We start from the raw sequence: 21,305 nt of genomic DNA on the forward strand, positions 1-21,305 counted from the left end.
CTTGTTTTCGTTTCACGGCGAAATTATTTTAATCATTATGCGAGTATTTTGATTTTAAGTTAAGAGAAGTTGTGGCTAATTCTTACTGAAATGGGATTGACTCGAAAACTAATTTTACTGATCACAAATTGTATAACAACTTTAATCAAATTAAATTACATAGAGCAGTCATTAAAAGTTTCTGGATCTCTAAGGATGCAAGAAAAGTTTCTGTACGAATTTGCATGTGCATATATGTGAAATTATTATTAATTTCAGGGTTGTGTGGATTGTAAATGTAAGGTATATTTGCTGGTTAAAGTGGGAGGATGAAAGGGTTTATATCAACAACCATTATCAATAATTATATGAAAAGTCTTACCGCTATTCTTTGTAGCCTTAACACTCTCGGATTAAACTGTCTGTGTGCACGAATTATAATTTTTGTTCTTATCGTTTATAGTCGAGAAAATGAAGCTGAAAAAATGGCAAAACCTCGCAATTTTTTCGTCCAGCATCGATTTGTACAAAAATTTGAGATTAGGCTCATTTTACCCTCTAGTACATTTTCTATATTGAGCCGTTGTACGCTTTTGGTTTTTTAAGGGTGAAAACTACCCCTAATTAATTGTAAAAAATTATAAAATAACATTTTAAACTTTAATACTGCCAATATCTGGTTCTTATTATTTACCTAATAATTGTTTTATGCTTCAAGATATACTGTCATAATATTTCAACCCTTAAAACCACCCTTGTTGGAGCTATATATAAAAAATTACTTATTCTAAAAGAATAATTTCGGCTTGCATCGATTTACATAAAAATTTGGGATTAGGATCATCTCACCCTTTACTTCATATTCTATAACATGCTCAAGGGCGTCGATTATTTTTAGGGGTGTAAACTACCCCTTAATGTAAAAATTAAAATTTGGTGTTGATTGGCTAAAAATAATGCTTGTTTTGTGCTTTAGGATGTAATATCATATTTCAACCCTTAAAAACCACCCTTAAGAACATTACAATTTTTATAAGTAAATATTTTAAGAGATCTATACAGAAAAAAAGTAGAATTAAAGAATTACAAAAACATGTATTTACACAGAAATACGAATTTACAAATATGTAGAGTACAAATACAAAAATAGTTTTTAAGTCATCTTCCAGTATACGAACCAGTTCTGTGGTATTATACATGCATTGAAAATGTTCCATAAGCGGACTATTCGAATATTTCGAAAAGAAAATCGTTTTATAAATGTAGCTCCTTCATTTTTGGCGATAAAAAGTTTTTTTAATGATTTTGTAGTATTTTTGAAGAACTGTAAGACTGTGTAAATTAAATTCCGTTAGATTCCTTACTTTTTAATTGGGGTGCGTTTAAAGGGCTCTATTAAGGGGGTGTTTGCTCGTAAATAGAGGTTTTAAACAGCTATATCTCGCTAACTGTTCACTGTAATGAAAATATGTGTACAATATAATTTTAGTTATTAAAAAAGCTACAATTTAGTACCCTATCATTTTTTTCGTATCTCCAGTATTTTCGCAGATATTTTGAAGTAAAAGGTGAAAAATATGAAATTGAAAAAATCAATTTTCCTTTAAACTCCAATTTTTCTAAAATTAGGCCTTTTAAATAGATCAAACTTCTTAGTTATATTGACAATACAAATATACAAGGAATTACTGAAAGGTGAAGACCAATTTTTAATTAGGAGGGTAGTTAGGGAGTTATTTTCACTGATTTTTTCGTGAAGAAAAGCAGGTACCAACCTTTTTTTGATCATAAGTCGCTCTATTTTCCTCTTAGAAATTTTTTATTACTATTCTTTAAAAGCTTGATATATATACTTGAAAAAAATTATTTAAGTTTTTCTCGAATAATGCAAAGTTTTCCCGTTATTTGGCTTTGAATATTTAAAAATAAGGATTTGACGAGAAAAGTTAACTTTTATCATGGAGTATCTCGGTTTTTATCGGTCTTAAAGATATTATAGGAAAGGAATTTAGTTTGTGTTACTAAAAGATATAATTTTGTTTTCTACAGTTTTTTTGATTAAATGCATATTTTTCCAAGTATTCTCAAAAAACCCTATAAAAAAGTCGATTTTTTCGACGAAAAAATGTTACTTTCAAGCGCGAATAACTCGAAAAATATTAATTTTATGAAGAAAATGTAAAAATAATTTTTTTCTTAGAATTACGTTTTACATCGATTTGCATGGTTAAAATGTAATAAAAAATTCCCACCCCCGAGATGGGGCGGCAACCACCCCCAAGGTTTTAGCGTACAACGGCATGATATAGAAAATGATCCTTGGACTATTCCCTACCTTCTTTGAAAATTTCAAGTAAATCCATGCTGGATGAAAAAATTGCGTGCCAAAATGCTTCATTTCCTCGACTATTTTTTTTAACATCCTATTTATTTACGATCTGTAATAATGATTACAATAAGTAAATTGTTTAACAATTAAAAGAGACTTGCAGGAGACTGTCCAGTGACAAGAACCTATGAAACCATAATTTTAGTACTTAACAAAATTATTTGTGACTAATAAATTAAACCCTATAAATATAACTCTATCATAAATAAAATATTCTTGAAAATTTAAAATTTAAAATCTTGTTCGTAGATCGCTTGGAGTGTGGCGCTTTAGCCTTCTGTTTGGCTCGGGTCTTATTAGGTTCTTAGCTAGCCTGTTGGGGTGGTTTTGTAGTCGGATGTCGTATTTTTGGGCGTAACTGGCAATTTCTTCTTTAACAGTCTTCATTTGGAGATCACGATTAATGAGTTCATTGGGCATGTACCACGGTGCATTTGTGATAATGCGCAAGGTTTTCGATTGTAATCTCTCCAGGATGTCGATATTGGATCTCGACGCAGATCCCCACAGTTGGATACCATAGCTCCATCTTGGCTTAATCACTGCCTTGTATACTAAAATTTTATTGTACAAACTCAGTTGTGACCTTTTTCCTATCAGCCAGTACATTTTATTGAGTTTCAGACCCAACTGTTTTCTTTTCGTGAATATGTGTTTCTTCCACGTTAGTCTGCGGTCCAAGTGCATACCTAGGTATTTTACATCATCCTTTTGTTGTAGTACTTGATTATTTAATGAGACGGTTGGGCACGTATCTTTTCGATTAGTGAACGTTATATGTACTGACTTGCTTTCGTTTACTTTAATTCGCCATGTCTGTAACCAGATATTTATATTGTCGAGATTTGTCTGGAGCAGTTGCGAGGCGATGTACGGGTTTGAGTGAGCTGCAATGATTGCTGTGTCATCTGCATATGTGGCTGTGACGATGTTTTGGCTTGTAGGAAGATCTGCTGTGTAGAGTAGGTAGAGAACTGGTCCAAGAACACTACCCTGGGGTACTCCAGCTTTGATTGGATGTAAGTTAGTGCACTGATCTTTAACTTTTACAATGAAATGGCGGTCGGAGAGATAGGACTTGAGGATTAGAAAGTAGTTGAGAGGAAGGACTTTTCTTATTTTGTATAGCAAGCCAGTGTGCCAGACTTTATCAAAAGCCTGCGAGAAAGCCTCCTCGACTATTAAAGGTTATTTAATATCTAATTATTGTCTTAATTTGCGGAGATGTGTTGCAAAACGAAAGCTAACATATGATAGAGCGAGAGATAGAGATTACTAATTATATTGTTCGTTTTAGCCCAAAAGAAAGGCTATCTTATTCTTTCCTTGAAGCGAAGAAAGAGTTGTTAACCCTCAGGCAGGTAGTACTAGAAGAGAGTGTTTTTTCTCTCGCAAATAATGTCCAAGTATAATAATTTTTGAAGTTATACTTCTTTAGGCGCGACGGGTGTAAAATTTAATAAGCGCGAATTCATCAAAAACCTTGGTCCCCGACGCAGACGCATTATACATTTGCTCTGATTGGGTGTTCAAATGGCATGACAATAATTGTTCAATATGGAGGTTATTGATAAACAAATAATATTGTATAGTATATTAGTTTTTATTGTTGTGAGGACACAGACAAAAGCAAGTTTATAATTGTAGTAACTTTTTAAATAGTTTTTAAAAGCAACTAGTACGTACGTAGTTGTAAATGTTTCAGTACTTATTGTAATAAGAAATTACATACATACTTACCTATTTGGAAAATCTAGTAGGTAATGCTTTGATTTACATATTTTTGATAAGGTACCTACTAACAAAATTTCTATTGCTAATAAAACATATAATGGACTCTTTAAACAACTAAGATCTAAAAACATCACGAGAAAAACCAAATGCAAAATATACAAAACCCTGATAAAACCGGTCTTTATATATGGATCAGAAACATAGACCCTGACAAAAAGCGATGAGAACTTATTAGGTACGCTTGAACGAAAAATCCTTAGACACATATGAGGGGTATAGAAGCAAAACCAGCAATCTCCACATTTTCATCAAATTGAGTTATTGCTGCCATCTATATTTTTGTGTTAATTTCTACTTCACAAAATATTATGTAGCAAAACTCCCAATATCTTGTGAATATTTAACGTCAAAAAATAGGGTTAGTAGCAAAAACAGCAATCTCCATCGGTGCGTGAGTAGCAACACCAGCAATCTCCGTTTTCACCAATCACAGCGCACAACCTATAACATGCTTTAGTCTTTGACGAAATTGCAACGTCTTTGAGTGTTATTAAGATTTTGTTACATTAAAATTATTAGTACGTATTTATTAAATTGATTCGCCTTTGAATTGAAATAAACATAATGGAGAAGAGTGGAAAAACTTAGAAAATCTTGAGTTTTACCATAACGCTTTAAATAGGAATAATGATACGTTAGAAAACATTATTGATTCCGAAGAAAATAAAGGAGATATTGAACATATTGAAGGAGAAGCTGATGCTTGTGATGAAATTTCAGATTTGATTGTTTAAAAATTTTTTGTTCCATAAATATTTGTTTCTTTCAATAAAAATTTAGTTTCAAGGAAGATGTGTGATTTTTGAATTCATATATTGTTTTTTCTGTTGCAAAATCGGCAATCTCCAAGTGTTTGAAGCAAAACCAGAAATCTTCAAACTTAAATTGTTAATTACTTAAAATTTAATGTAAATAATTAAGTTTTTTTTGCATAACTAAAGCCAATGTACAAATAAATATAAATAACAAAAAAAAAACAAACTTCAATAAAATGCTAAAATTTTATTAAAAAATTGTATTTCCTGAAAAATTTGTCAAAGTGGAGATTGCTGGTTTTGCTTTTAGACCCCTCATATATAAGGGGGTGAAAGAAAATGACGTATGGCGCAGAAGATATTATTTTGAACTATACGCAACATACAACGAACCCGACGTCATAACATCCATAAAGATCGGACGTCTGCGCTGGATAGGCCATATTAAACGAATGTTGGAGACCGAAACACCAAAACACATAATGAAGCAAACACCAGTAGGGAGAAGGTCAAAGGGAAGACCCAAACTTATATACATGGAACAAGTGGAACAAGATCTGAAAACACTTGAGATTACCCACTGGAAGAACGAAGCAAGGAACAGAACAGAATGGCGGAGAATCCTAGAACAAGCCAAGACCCAAAAAGGGTTGTCGAGCTACTGATGATGATGATGGCCAACAAAATTTCTACCACTCCTCATCTAATACACTTCTCTACACCTATTGTTTTCTTACTGTATGTTTTGTTGTATTTTAATATTTTAATTCCCTTTGTGAACAAACACACACAAAAATCAAACTAATTTGATTAAATTCAGAACTGTCAAACAGTAAAACGTTCAGTTAGCCTATCTTCCCACATGACAAGTACGTGTAAGTGGTTAAGTCGGGTGACAGGTGTGTGTAAGTAGATTTCATATCTAAGCACGCGGGTTCGAATCCCAATGCAAGTTTTTATTTTTTTATTTTTTTTATACATTTTATGATTGTGACTATATTTGTTATATAATTTTTTTCAGAAAATGGGCATTAATTAAAATTTTTGCCAACAATTATTGTTCAAAAATCATTTCTTTGTGGCATTTTTCAATGTGTTTGTGTGTGTTTTATTCTTTTATTTTTTAAATTTCTGGTATTGTTTTAATAAAAATGTTTGGAAAGTAGTAAGTATTAAAATTAGCTTAATATTTAAATAAAATATAAATAAACTGTTTAAAGTACATATATTAATTTCGTTGGAATCATAAAATAGAAGTATAACTTCTTACGTGCGTACAAAGTACACACACATTTTTTTTGTGTATTGGAAGGGATGCAATTAAGTTGGGATGAATTAATTACTATTGGACAGGACAGGGTTGGCTTTGTAATTATTTTAATTATTATAGATTTTATTCAATATTGTTTTTTACATATGAAAAATTAAACAGGTTATAAACTGACTCCAATCCCATTCAATAAATATGTGGATTGCTTTTAATTTTTCACAATACCAGAATACACTAAAATCTGACTACGACTGACTCAATAACTAATATCAATGTCATAAAAGAAAAAAAACTGGCCCATAGAGTGCTTAATTAAGCTTAGCTGACATTTGACGAATTTTTAACTGAGTGTTCTATAGTTAGTTTAAAAATAACTAAAATTAAATCAATAAATTTACGTACTATTTTGTTGAATTTTTTAAATCCTATTAGTTTAAGAAATTAAATTAAGTATATTATGGTACTCAACCAACAATGATTTTTTATTCATTTTGCAAATATTTTATATTATTTTAGCTTCCGTTTATACACAAGGCCAAAGAACTATCAAAAAACAACCTTGAACTCATTGCTTCCCTTTGGGTAGCCCCGGGTTGGATGAAAACAAATCCTGAATTTACTGCTAGCTACTCTTTTATTAAAAGTGATATGTACCAAGTGTATGCTGACTACTATATTAAATTTTTGGATGCGTATAAAAACGAAAGCGTCAGCTTCTGGGGCGTCACCACTGGCAATGAACCTATGACAGCATTTATGCCTAAAGCGATCCCTAGTGTTGGATGGTTTCCAGAAAGTCAGGTGAGTCTAATATTATATATATTAGTGTCTGTCAATATCAACAAGTAACTGGTTTATTAGGGTTGCAGTTACAAGGTTGGCCAGGATATGAAAAAAACACTCTTTTGACTTTTTTTCTAGCTTTCGGGATTGTTTGATCACTTAATCAAGACTCTTGGTTCAATAAGTTTTGCGGTTCGATAAGAGTGAACACCAGCATAAATTTTTTAGGTTATGTTGGTAGACTCTTCATACGAATGTGTGTGAACTTGCATGCCAATCTGTCAATTAGTTATTTGTTTACAAGCCATTTATTATTGACCTGTCACAGTATTTATCAAAATGGAAACAATCAAGTATCGTCTAGTGATTGAATTTGTATTTTTGGAAGGTTTAAAAGCAAAGGAAATTTATGAACGAATGTTGAAAGTCTATAAGGACTCTTCTCCTTCAATCGGTACAGTACAAAGATGGGTTGCTGAGTTTAAACGCGGTCGTACAAGCCTAGCAGACGATCCACGTCAAGGACGTCCAAAAACAGTAATAATCCCAGAAATCGTGGAAAAAATATAGGATATGGTATTGGAAAATCGTCTAGTGACTGAAAGAAATTTAGTAGAAGCCCTAGGGATCTCATTGGGTAGTACAAGCAATATCTTGACTGAAGTATTGGGTTTCAGAAAACTGTGTTCACAATGGGTGCCTCATTCTCTAACAACGGAACAAAAACACATTCGAATGTGACTTTATCAGCAGCATTTAGAGCGTTTTCGAAAGGATAAAATAGATTTTGTGCGTCGATTCATCACTATGGATAAGACTTGGGTCTATCACCATGATCCTGAATCAAAACAAGAGGCTAAAGAGTGGTTTGAACCTGGTTCTTCGACTCCAAAACGAGTTCGCGTCCACAAATCGGCTAAGAAGGTGTTAGCATCAGTTTTTTGGGACGCAAGAGGAATTTTGTTGGTGGATTACTTGCAAACTGCTAAAACAATAAATTTTGAATATTATTGTAACCTCTTAGAACAGGTGAAGGAGAAAATTCGTAAAAAAGACCTGGTTTGGAGAAGAAAAATCCTCTTTCATCAGGACAATGCACCTTTTCATATGAGCATCTTAAAAATCGCTAAAATCAGAGCAGATTTGGTCCCTAGTGACTTATATCTATTTCAGTACTTACAAAAATTCATGCGTGGAAAGCGTTTTTCATCAAATGATGAAGTCATAGCAGCTGTGGAAGCCTATTTTGCAACTCTTCCAGATTCTCACTTTAGGGATGGAATTTGTAGATTGGAATCTCGTTGGAACAAGTGTATTTATGTTCAGGAAGACTACACTGAAAAATAAAGTTTATTGCAATCCACAAAATTGTGTTTTTCTTATCGAACCGCAAAACTTATTCAACAACCTAGTAGATAAAACAAACTATAGTTACAAGATATCACATTGTATTAGTACACTTACTAGTCGTGAGATTATTTCAAAAACTTGACAGCACTCAACATTTTTAATAGTCTGGGCTGATTATCGGAGAATAGGCCATTTTTGGGAAAAGTTATTTACCAGCAATTTTATTGCTGGAATCGAATTATAAGATCCTATATATTAATAATATAGGTATGCAAAGTCCTCAGATACTGTGCTACTTTTTTTATTAACAAAATGGCGCCCGAAAATCGTGTTTTTTTTCAATAATTGCTCTAGAACTCCGAAGATTTTAACTTTACAACAAATACACTCAAATAAAAATTCACCGTGATTAAATTTTGCATAGAGATGTGTTTTTCCCGATCTGCTCCGACGAAAATTTTCCTCGGAAAATGCGGGTTTTCCCAACAAAATCTTTGATTTTCAAATAAAGTTTTAGATAAGTAATTATTTACCAATAATTAAATAATTTGGTGACTTAAAAGCCCTCTTGGTTTAGATTATAGTTCCAGAAGCTGGTGAAAATTAAACGAATATTTTAGCAACAATTCAATTGTTAATTAATAATTTACGGTCGCAATAATAACCAAAATAATTATGATGCACTGATCAAACTTTGAAATCTTATAAAGATGATATGCCTATTTAACATTTTGTCGACAAAATATAAATGTTTTATTTTTTTGCATAATCTTTAAATGTTTAAAAAAAAATAGTTATAAACAAATTAACTTTTCTCAGAAAGTTTTTATTATATTATAATTTAAAAAAATAGCTAAAATGCGCATTTCAAATATCTTGACAATGAATGCTTTAAAACTTTTTTGCAACCATTTTCAAAAAAGTTATGAAACAGCAAAATAAACATACTATTACTACGGTGTTAATAATTTTTTTTAACTCTTTCAAAGCGTAGAAGTGAGCTTAAAGTACAAGCTAATTAATTATAAAACAATATCGATTATCAGCTTAATGGTTATATTTTAATTAAAGATTATAAATATATTTTTTTATAATTTACACGCGCGAAAGTAGAATAATACAGTACCGTAGCTACCCGCCCACATACAAAACTCGCGCGAGTTTAAGCGTGTCAGTCGCTTCGAGTGAACATTTTATCTCCGGCTCTGTATCAAGCCTACTTTCGCGCTAAAAATTACAAAAAAAAGTATTTTTAATCTTTGATTAAAATATAACCATTGCACTAATTTTTGACCTTCTTTATGAGTAATTAGATTGTACCATAGACTCACTTTTAAGCTTTGAAACAATTAAAACAAATTATAAACAATGGAGATATCGTATATTTATTTTGCTGTTTCCTAACTTTTTTGCAAATGGTTGGAAAATTTTTTTAAAGCATTCATTTTCAAGACCTATGAAATACGCATTTTAAGTATTTTTTAAAATTAGAATATAATAAACAATTTCTAAGAAATGTTAATTTGTTTATAACAATTTTTTTTAAACATTTAAAGATTATGCAAAAAAATGAAAAATTTATATTTTGTCGACAAAATATTAAATAGGCATCACACCTTTATAATCTTTCTAAGTTTGATCAATGTCTCATGATTATTTTGGTTGTTATTGCGACTGTAAATTGTTAATTAACAATTGAATTGTTGCTAAAATATTCGTTTCATTTTAACCGGCTTCTGAATTTATAATCTATACCAAGAAAGCTTTTATTTCACCAAGCTATATAATTATCGGTAAATAATTACTGGCCCAAAAAATTTATTTGAAAATTCGAGATTTAGTTGGGAAAACCCACATTTTCCGAGGAAAATTTTTTTGTTGTAAAGTTAAAAGCTTCGGAGTTATAGAGCAATAATTTAAAAAAATACGATTTGTCGGCGCCATTTTGTTTATAAAAAAAGTAGCCCACTATCTGCGGACTTTGCATACCTATATTATCAATATATAGGATCTTATAATTCGATTCCAGTAATAAAATTGCTGGTAAATAACTTTTCCATGAATTTTGCTAATTAGCCCAGAGTATAACACAAATATTAAAAAACAGATGATAATGATGGACAAAATACGTTCTAAAATGTAGTAATTTTGTGTTTATTTTTAACATCTTTGGAAAATGTATTACAACTCTGATACATAGAGAACAGAAAGAAAAAACAATCAGATTAAAATGTAATTAGGTGTTCTTACTATTGTGGTCCTTTTCAAACTCCAGAGGCGTTTCAAAAAAGGTGTTTTTAAAATTCAAAACTGTAAACGAAAAAAAAAAAAAATGAACGGAAACCGTATACGTATTTCGGATTATTTGGTCATCTTCAATACGGTGTAGTTAAGTTAGAAAAGGAGTATGTTAACTTGGGAAATAATCACAACAGGAGCAATGTTACCATTTTTGGTCATAGTTAGAAGACCCTGTCTAAGGGCGACAACTAACACAGTCGAGGAGGTAAGGCTACCTGAGGAAATGGAAAACTATAACAACATCTTTTAAATAACGTTAGACTTGTACAAACAAAAAGGAATGAAAACATGTTAGGATTTTTCGAAAGAAAAGTAGATATAGCGGTGAATGACAAGTCGATAAAACTTAGAACTTTATAGAATATACCAGGAACCAAATAAATCTATGGGGAATGCAGATGGAATAAACTTCCCCTGTTAAAAGTGTTCCTTGATAGACCCATGGGTCATAGAAAAAGGAGAAGACTCAGAACAAAGTTCCTTTACAACATCGATGAAGACTTAAGAAATATGGGAATACGTGCTCTTAATGCTTGTAATGCTGTAAGCTAAAGTTGTAAAGCCTAAGGTTGTTGCTGTAAGCTAAAATATTATGATAATGATTTTAATAGGAAAATTGAGACCTTGTTCCGACTTTTCAATTTCGTCTTAAATTCTTTTTCTCTGATTTGTAATATCAATAATTGATCAGGATGAAATATGGTACGAAAAACTAATATTCAGAGTTCAAATTGTTATCTATTTACTTCTTAACATTTTATCGTCAATTAATTTCAACACAAAATCTTTATCATTTAAAATTATTAACAATAATATGGAATTTATTATAAATTCGTTATAATAAACAATAAAACTGTTATGAATTTTTTTTATAATTTTCATACTTTCCAAATGTTTTTAGGGCCGGTGGATTAAGGAAAACTTTGGACCGACACTTAGAAATTCTGAGTACAAAGATATAAAAATTATTGGACATGACGACAGTACTCTTTTAGTGCCTTTGATCCTAGAACTGGTAAGTAAGTATAGGTCGATAAAAATAGCTGAAACCTTCAGGGTCATTCAACCCATATACGAGGAGCAAATAGTCAGTTATAATTCAAAAGAGGAATTAGGCAAGAGACACGTTTTGCTCCCACACTCTTTACGGCAGTATTTGAACATGATTTCAAACAATTAGAGCAGGACACCAAAGGAATAAATATCGACGGCGAAATGCTCTCCCACCTACGATTCGCTGACGACATAGTTATTATAACAGATAACATAAGAGATATTAGAACTATGCTTACTAAATTAGATGCCGCCTGTAAATAAGTTGGTTTAAACATATATTTTGGAAAGACACAATACGTAACAAACCGGGTACCAAGCGAAAATCCAACAGTCGACTTCAACGAAATAGTATTGGTCCATAAATATAAATACTTAGGGCACGAAAGTTAAATTTCCAGGGACAGTAAAACTGCCGAACTAAAAAGGAGAATCACCTTAGCATGGGCCACGTATGGAGCTATATCAGACATCTTTAAAAGCAACATGCTAAATTTTTCTGAAAAAAAAATTGTTCGACCAATGTGTGCTTCCAGTCATCATGACTTTCTGCGCCTAAACACTGTCGTTGACCCAAGCCACAGCAACCAAACTTAGAGCGACCTAAAGGAGAATCGAACGGTCGCCACTTGGACTGACTCTCAGAGGCAGGGTCAGAAAGGAGGAAATAAGAAATAGGGCAGGCGTCACAGATGTTATAGAGTAAATAGCATGGGTGAAGTGGAATTGGGCGAGCCATGAAACCATAATGAAGGACGGTAGGTGGACCCAAAAGGTTACAGTGTGGAGACCGCGAGCAGAGAGAAGAGGTGAGGTAAAACACCTACACGATGGACAGACGACGTCAAAAGAGTTGCTGGGAATTGGTTGTAGGAAGTCATTGGTTAGACATTGAATACTTTGTGCAGGCGATGTTCGAAAAGCTCCTGTAACAATACCAAATGAGGTATTTTGAATTATCTCGATCTGTTTTAATATTGGGTGGATAGCTGATACTGACGTGTACACAATGGAGCCATAATCCATTTTTGTTCTGATTGGTGACTTGTATATGAATGCAAATATTTGTGTGAAAATATATTTGGTTTTTGCAGATGTTCCACGATGAGGATGTTAAATCATATATAGACGGTATTGGATTACATTGGTATTGGGATTTTCTTGTAGGCATGGAGAGGGTTAACGAAACCCATAATGAATATCCAGATAAATTTATAATAGTTACCGAAGCTTGTAATGGTAGGTACCTTGTTTATAATTAATAAAATTATTTGTTCTTTAAATATTATATTTAACACCGCTTTATAACGTCATACGCCTTCCGGTTCATATTTTCCAGCCACGTCTATCTGTCAAAACTCCTGGTCGTAGTAGTCTAAGAGCTAGTGAATCCTTTGACTAACAGTCGTCCTGTAAGGCTAGAAATTTGTCTAGTGATAATTCATAGCACACCAAGGGTAAAAACCATGACCTGGCAGGCATTAGCCGTGCACGTGTATCTACCAGGTGAATCGAAAAGTGCAAATTTAGGGGGTAAAATAAACTTTCTCCTCTATGGTTTAAATTTAAGTATGTGCTTAAGTAGGTCATTTAGAAGAAATGTGTACAATGATAGGCGATTCTGAAGAGCATAAGACCTTGCCAGGCGAGGGGAAAGATTAGGGGTTTTTCCTAAAATTATTTTTTTTGCATCGAACAAATTTTTTTTAGGTTTTTTGAATCATTTCAAACAGAAAAGATCTTTAGTGATTTTTCGTCAAGTTAATAGTTTTTGTTATATAAGCGATTGAAAAATTTTAAAATTGCGAAATCAGCCATTTTTAACCCTAAATCGGCCATTTATCTAAAAATTTCAATGTTGCCAAGGTACGTAGATATTCTTTAAACATTGATTGATGAAATCCCGAAGAGTTTTTTGCAATAAAATATCGAAAACCCATTTGTTTTTTTTTAATTGCTTATCAAGCGGGCGAGGGCACTGTAGTATAAGTGAGGACGTTTGAGTTTGCATAAATTCATTATCTCTAGAATGGGCAAATAATTTCAAGAGAAATCCTCAGACAGGTCGATTTTTATTTTTGAATTAGGACTTTTTGGTATATATATATATAATACTAGTGACGTCATCCATCTGGGCGTGATGACGCAATCGATAATTTTTTTAAACAAGGGTAGGGGTTGTGTGATAGCTTATTTGAAAGGTTATTTAATTCTCTATTCACTAATATATACATTAACATAATTATTTATATAGGGTGTACAGAAAAAAATTTCATCTATTTGTCAAATTTAATCAAAGTTAATTTAATAAAAAAAATTTTTTTGTACACCCTGTATAAATAATTATGTTAATGATTATATTAGTGAATACAGAATTAAATAACCTTTCAAATGAGCTGTCACACAACCCCTCCTCTCATTTAAAAAAATCATCTATTACGTCATCACGGTCAGATGGATGACGTCACTATATATGCCAAAAAGTCCTAATTCAAAAATAAAAATCGACCTGTCTGAGGATTTCTCTTGAAATTTGCCCATTCTCGAGATAATGAATTTATGCCAATTCAAACGTCCTCACTTATACTACAGTGTCGCGCCCGCTTGATTAGCAATTAAAAAACAAAGGGGTTTCCGATATTGTATTGCAAAAACTCTTTGGGATTTCATCAACCAATATTTAAAGAATATCTACCTACCTTGGCAACTTTGAAATTTTTAGATAAATGTCCGATTTGGGGTTAAAAATGGCCTATTTCGCAATTTTCAAAATTTTCAATCGCTTATATAACAAAAACTATTAACTTAAGAGAAAAATCACTAAAGACCTTTTCTGTTTGGAATGATTCAAAAAACCTAAAAAAAAATAATTTTAGGAAAAACCCCTAATCTTTCCCCTCGCCTGGCAAGGTCTTATGCACTTCAGAATCGCCTGTCATTGTACACATTTCTTCTAGATGATTTACTCAAACACATACTTAAATTTAAACCTTACAGAAGAAAGTTTATTTTACCCCTAAACTATCCAGTTTTCGATTCACCTGGTAGATACACGTGCACGGCTGATGCCTGCCAGGTCATGGTTTTTAGCCTTGGTGTGCTATGAATTATCATTAGAAAAATTTCTAGCCTTACAGGACGACCGTTAGTCGGAGGGTTCACTAGCTCTTAGAATATAGATCTCTCTCAGACATTGCTTTCTGGATTCCACTTATCCAGGTAATTTTCGGTCTGTCCATTTTCCTTCGTTCCGAGGGTTGCCATTCCAATATCAGCTTTGGGAGTCGATGTTCCTCCATTCTCTGTACATGGCCATACCAACAAAGTTGTTTTTCTTGGATTTCTTTTATTATGTTTGTTTTCCTATTCATATTATCTCGTACTCGTTAATCCGTTATGTGTGAGACTCTAGAGATGCAGGTCGATCTTCAACAGAAGTTCATTTCCAGTGCGAGCAACTTCTGTTCTCTTCGCTTATTCAATTGCCAGGTTTCACATCCATACATCGCCACGCTTTTAAAGACACTATTATAAAGCTGTGATTTCTTTTCTTTTGATATGGCTTTTGACCACAGTAGTGAGTTCAAAGCCGCTTTTACTTTCTTTCCTTTCATAATTCTTTCCTCTATTTCGAATTCTGTCCTTTCACTTTGTTGGATTCTCGTTCCAAAGTATAAATAATCAGAGCACGGCTCAATAACCATATCATCCTCCAGTTGTAACTCATTTTTCTGTCCTCTTATACACATATATTTGGTTTTGTCTACATTGACGTATAGGCTCCATTTTTTGTATTCTCAAAACAGCCGGTTTGTCGTAAATATTAGATAATTTTTATCCTGGGCAATCACCACCTGATCATCAGCAAAATGTAGAGTGTATAGTGTTGAGTCGTAATTTGGCTATATTCCGATGCCAGAATATGTAGCAGTGTAAGCTGCATCCTTGTCGTAGTCCCTTATTCGCCATAAAGCTATCAGATAATCGGTTGCTTTTTAACGTTTTGATTTTTATGTTTGCTTGAATGTTGTTATAGAATTTTTGCACTGCTTTTATTAATGTTATAAGCAGTAGGAGATTTTTCCAGGACTTGCCATAATTTACACAATGGTGCTTTATCATATGCCTTAATTAGATCGACGAATAGTAGATGTACTTCTTTGTTTCTGGCTACTTTTTTTTAGCTGAGTTGGTTGAGCGTGAAGACGTGGTTGATGCACGATCTTCTTGCTCGGAATCCTGCTTGTTGTTCGATCTATAATATACAGCATATTCATTTTCTATTAGAGTTTTTAAAGTTTTTCCATATAATCTGCTATAGTTTATTTTGTGTTATTTGTATTGTCTACTGTAATCTTGAAGATTCAAGAAAAATGTATGTCAAATAATTTAAAGAGGCTTCGAAAAAAATCGTAATTAAGATAAATAAAATCACATGAATATAAGACTTGATAGTACTATTATTAGCTCAGTTAAATGACTTAACTATTAGCTCAGTAAATGAACGTAAAATACGGCGATGCCGTATAATTTTCAGAATTGCATGAAAATTTGGATTTAACTTCTACTTACCATCCACTTCAAATAACAATAAGAAAAAGTAATTCTTATTATCCATCTTCGCTTAATCCTTAATATACTAGACTAAGAGCCGCTATAGGTGAAATTTCTTAATCATTTTAGGCACGATGGGACCCTATAACTTAAATAGTAGAACCTAAAAGAAAACGTTTGAGCACTGTGCCGTCACTTTTCAGTGGCACATGCGTCGACAGTGGCGCATCAAACTTTCTACTTATGGACGGGATAAATAAATTAAAAGTTAACAGAACTTACTAACAGAATTAATTTTTTTATTTTTTTAAGTTCTATGTGATTAACACATAGGATTCATCGTGATTTTAACCCACCACCCCCTTCCCCCTGCCCCCACCATCAAAAACTTTATTTTTCGTTTTTATTTTTTTTTGGTGGGATGCAATCAATTTTAAAATTTCAAAAAATTCACACGCATAGTTGAGGCTTTTATAAAACATGCCTATTTTTTATAGACCCATAGGTAGAGTGTACATAACCTCAAAAAATTAAAAGAAATTTTTTTTTCAAAAAAGCGTATAACTTTTTTTGAGGAACAGCTGACGGTCTAATTTTTTCTTAATCTTGTGTGTTTTATCAAACACTATATTTTAAATTTTTTTCAGATTTTTCCGTAAGTCTCCCCACCTTCAAAAATCCGAAAAACTGTTTTTTTGGGGGGTTTTGGGGGATTTTCCCTATTTTATAGACTTCATAATATATCAAATCAATTTTGTTTTTATAGGTTATATATAACTTGAAGTAACTGAGTTCTTTAGAATATTTAAAAATCAGAAAAACACGTTCAAACCCCCCAAAGCCCCCTTAAAAAACAGTTTTTTGGATTTTTGAAGGTGACCAACGTTACAGAAAAATCTGAAAAAAATTAGAAATATAGTGTTTGATAAAATACACAAGACTAAGAAAAAATTAGATCTACAGCTCTCCCCAAAAAAAAGTTATATACTTTTTTTCAAAAAAAAAAATTTCAAATTTTTTTGAGATTATGTACACTCAACCTACAGGTCTATAAAAAATAGACGTGTTTTGTAAAACTCTTAACTATGCGTGCAAATTTTTTGAAATTTTAAACTTGATTGCATCCCACCAAAAAAAAAAAAATAAAATCGAAAAATAAAGTTTTTGATGGTGGGGGCAGGGAGAAAGGGGTGGTGGGTTAAAATTACGACGAATCTTATGTCTTAATCACATAAAACTTAAAAAAATGAAAAAAATTAAATTCTGTTAATTAGGGAGGGTATTTTTTAATTTATGTATCCCGACCATAAGTGGAAACTTTGATGCGCCACTGTGGACGCATGTGCCACTGAAAAGTGACGGCATAGTGTTCAAACGTTTTCTTTTAGGTTCTACTATTTAAGTTATAGGGTCCCGTCGTGCCTAAAATGATTAAGAATTTTCACCTATAGCGGCTCTTAGTCTATACATATAATATTTAACTTGGACTTGCGTCAAGAAAACTGTTTCAGTATAACGGTTTCAGTATCTAAAATCCTAGAAGACGAAGGCTCATTCCAGGGCATGGTTTAATTATGATTTTTTTTTTAGATATCTCGTGATAATATCAGAAAATTAGTATACTGTTTTATATTGTTCTTAGGCTCTTTACTCTATTGTTTCTGATATTTCAGGTTATATCATTCAACAAGTACTATTAGGCGAATGGGAAGGAGCTGAACGTTATGCAGGTGATATTATCCAGGTAAGTGCATTGTATTTAAAGTTCTTTTTCTTCTTCTTTGTGTGCCGTGCTTGTTTTTAAGTATTGTTTATCGTCGTAATAATAAGCTGATGAAATGTTTCTCGGTCGATAGCTATATGAAACAATAATTTCTTGACCGTTCGACCTATCTATTGTCTAATATTACGCAGCCAGGACAGCGATATTTAGGTTTTCATTTTAATATGACCGAAGTATTGAACCTTTCTCATTTTTATGATGTTGATCATTTCTTGCCCTTTGAGGATAGTCCCCATGTGCTATCCGCGGGATTCTGAGCATGCGACGGTAACACCACAACCACAACTCGAACGCGTCTAACTGAATTTAAAGTTAGAGTTACAATATTACGAACTACCTCTCATTTGTTTATAGTTTTGTACTATTTTTTATGGTTTTTACACTCTAGTTTTCTTATAACTCTATATATTAGATATACATAATTCAGTGTCGATTGCGGTGAAAACCCACTTAATACAAAGTCAATGATCACAATAAGCATATTTATATAAGACGAATTAAGTGAAAATATAATAATTACTGAAAGTTTAACAATTTATTATAAAGATGACTCAATATGTTCTGGGAAGCGTTTGCCAAAGAAAGTATTAGGATATAAGACTGGTCCCAAACTTATGTCTCCAACAAAAAGCAAGAGTTCGATTCGAAAATGAACTGTCTGAAATCTTTACAGTCGGAAAAGGAGTTAAACAGGGTTGTATACTGTCACCAGCATTATTTAACATATACTCTGCAAACATCTTTGGAGAGGCCTTGGGCGAATCAGAAGATGGTATTGAAGTAAATGGAGAACTTATAAACAATATTAGATATGCAGACGCTACAATATTGCTGGCAGATACTGCGCAGGGGCTCCAAAGGATGATGAATAATGTTGTAGAAGCATGTAACAAATAGGGCCTAAAACTAAATTGTAAGAAGACAAAAATAATGATCGTTAATAAGAACACCAAAATATACGCCCAAATTACATTAACAATACACCCTTAGAAAGAGTGCAGAAAATATGCTATCTGGGCTGCAATATTAAGGATACATAAGATCACAGCTACAAAATTAATAAAAACTCGCATTCAAAAAGCCAGAAGCTCTTTAACAGTCTTAGGAAGACTCTCTGAAACTTATTTCTAAGTATCAATATAGGTAGGAACGCATAAAAATTCTTAGATGTTACGTTTGAAATGTGATGCTACCGACGTATGTTAAGGGCCTCATATATACACCACACAAAAAACATAACTATCATCCAGAGGCTAAGAAAAGACAATGAAATAGTTAAAAAATCCACAAGGAAAAAGTTTTGCTGTAGTTGGTTGTATACCATGTAATACAAAAAATAATAAAATCCTTTATAAAAGTTATATGTATTTAAAATCCCTAAAGAGGGCTACATTACAGAACTAGTTTTTGATTCGTTTACCAATTATCATCAGTGCTTACCTAAAATGCAAAGATTTTGAAATTTTGACTACGATTACGAAAAGTTATAGGTGATACCTACGTGAAATTTACATGCTAACCACCAAGATATATTTTTACAAAAATATGTGGCTCATAGCCCTTTAAAAGTGATCCGTCAAGAAAACATCGGTTAAAAATGCTAACTTGCATGGATGTTAGAAATATTTCGTTAATACGCCCCAGGTAACATCTGCTATGGTTGGACTTGTTCACATAGTGACAGTATGGCAGCAAGTGACAATGAAATAGATGGAGACTCCTGAATGTCATGTCATCGTGTTGAAAAACCGAGTACACAAAATATTCTTACTATAAAATATTACATGGCTTGTAATATTGATTAATAACGATTTTTATAAAACTAAGTATTCTGAATAGTCAATTATTTATGTATTTTCTTTTCAGAATATTAATACCTGGTCCAGTGGCTGGATTGATTGGAATTTGGCTTTAGACATGCAAGGAGGCCCAACATTTATAAAAAACTATGTAGATGCCCCTATAATCGTTAATTCTGCCGAGAATGAGTTTTATAAGCAACCTACTTATTATGCGTTAAGTCACGTATCCAAATTTGCTCCAAAAGGTACAGTTCGTCTTCAAGTCACCGCTGACATCAGCGGTGTGGGAGTAACCGCTCTTAAGAGACCAGATGGAAGCGTTGCTGTAATTATATTAAATACGTAAGTATATAATCGATTTCAACGGCTGTCGTCGCCTCTCCATACCCAGCTTCCAATTTTTTATATCGTAACACATATCTTCATCTAATTGCCTCGAATCCATTGCCTCCTGAATATTGTCCCTCCAGCTTCTCCGTGGTCGTCCCCTTTTTCTTCTATCCGGTGGGACCCACTCTAATATTTTTGTCGGCCAGAGAGGCTCATTCATTCTTTTAACGTGACCGAACCATGTCAGCTGTCTCTATTCAATATCGTCCATTATAGTTTTTTCCACCTTCATATTTATGTTCTATAATTGTTTCATTTCTTACAGGTTCTAATCTCGAAACCTGACAACCTCCCCTCAAAAAGTCCATTTCTGTACTAAGTAGCTTTTTTTTATTTCTTGCAATTATGTCCCAAACTTCTGCACCGTAGATTGTACCGCTCTTCATTATATTTTCATATAGTCTTCTCTTTGTTTCCTTCCTGATATGTGTGTCCATAAAATTGAATTGAGGGATCTAGTGATGCTTCTACCTTTATTGATCCTACGTTGTATTTCATCTTCACTATTTCCTCGTTTGTGAAATATAGCTCCCAAATATTTGCATTGTTTCACACCAACAATATGTTCTTGTTCCAATGGTAGGTTTTCAATGTTTGTGTTTCCCACTATGAGGAATTCTGACTTGTCCATATTTATTAGTAATCCTGCCTGTTGGTAATGTTCATTTAGCTTCCGTATCATATAGCTTAAGTCATTTTGATCTTGGGCTGTAACAACTTGGTCGTCCGCAAAGTATAATGCAAATAGGGATTCGTCTCCCACTTTCAGTCCCATCGGTTTTACTGCTTTTGTCCACCTCTGTAAGGATTGGTCAAGGTATATTTTAAAGTGAGTGGGAGATAGACAACATCCTTGTCGGACGCCTTTTCAAGTATTAAATGCCTCAGTGAATGTTTTGCCGTTTTTGATTCTGGTGTTAGTGGTCTCATATAACATTTTAGTTGCTTGTATGAGTTTTCCATCGATACCGATGTCTTTCATTGACTTCCATATTTCTATTATGGGGACACTATCATAGGCTTTTTCTAGGTCGATGAGAGCAAAGTGGGTTTCTTGATTTCTTTGTATCCTCTTTTCTAGTGCTATTTTTAAAGTGAATGG

At 32.8% G+C, this 21,305-nt stretch overlaps 1 protein-coding gene across 1 annotated transcript in view; it reads left to right on the plus strand.

Annotated features, from left to right (window-relative positions):
- Nucleotides 1–21,305, plus strand: part of LOC114326283 (lysosomal acid glucosylceramidase) — a 43,240-nt gene that overhangs the window by 12,950 nt on the left and 8,985 nt on the right. Inside the window, exons 4-8 of the mRNA XM_028274592.2 lie at nt 6,704–6,988; nt 11,523–11,636; nt 12,769–12,913; nt 17,902–17,972; nt 19,878–20,155. Coding sequence (XP_028130393.2) covers nt 6,704–6,988; nt 11,523–11,636; nt 12,769–12,913; nt 17,902–17,972; nt 19,878–20,155 — 893 coding nt within the window. The remainder of the gene's footprint in view (nt 1–6,703; nt 6,989–11,522; nt 11,637–12,768; nt 12,914–17,901; nt 17,973–19,877; nt 20,156–21,305) is intronic.

This window comes from Diabrotica virgifera, chromosome 4 (genome assembly GCF_917563875.1).
Source record: "Diabrotica virgifera virgifera chromosome 4, PGI_DIABVI_V3a".
Taxonomy (NCBI): Eukaryota; Metazoa; Arthropoda; class Insecta; order Coleoptera; family Chrysomelidae; genus Diabrotica; species Diabrotica virgifera.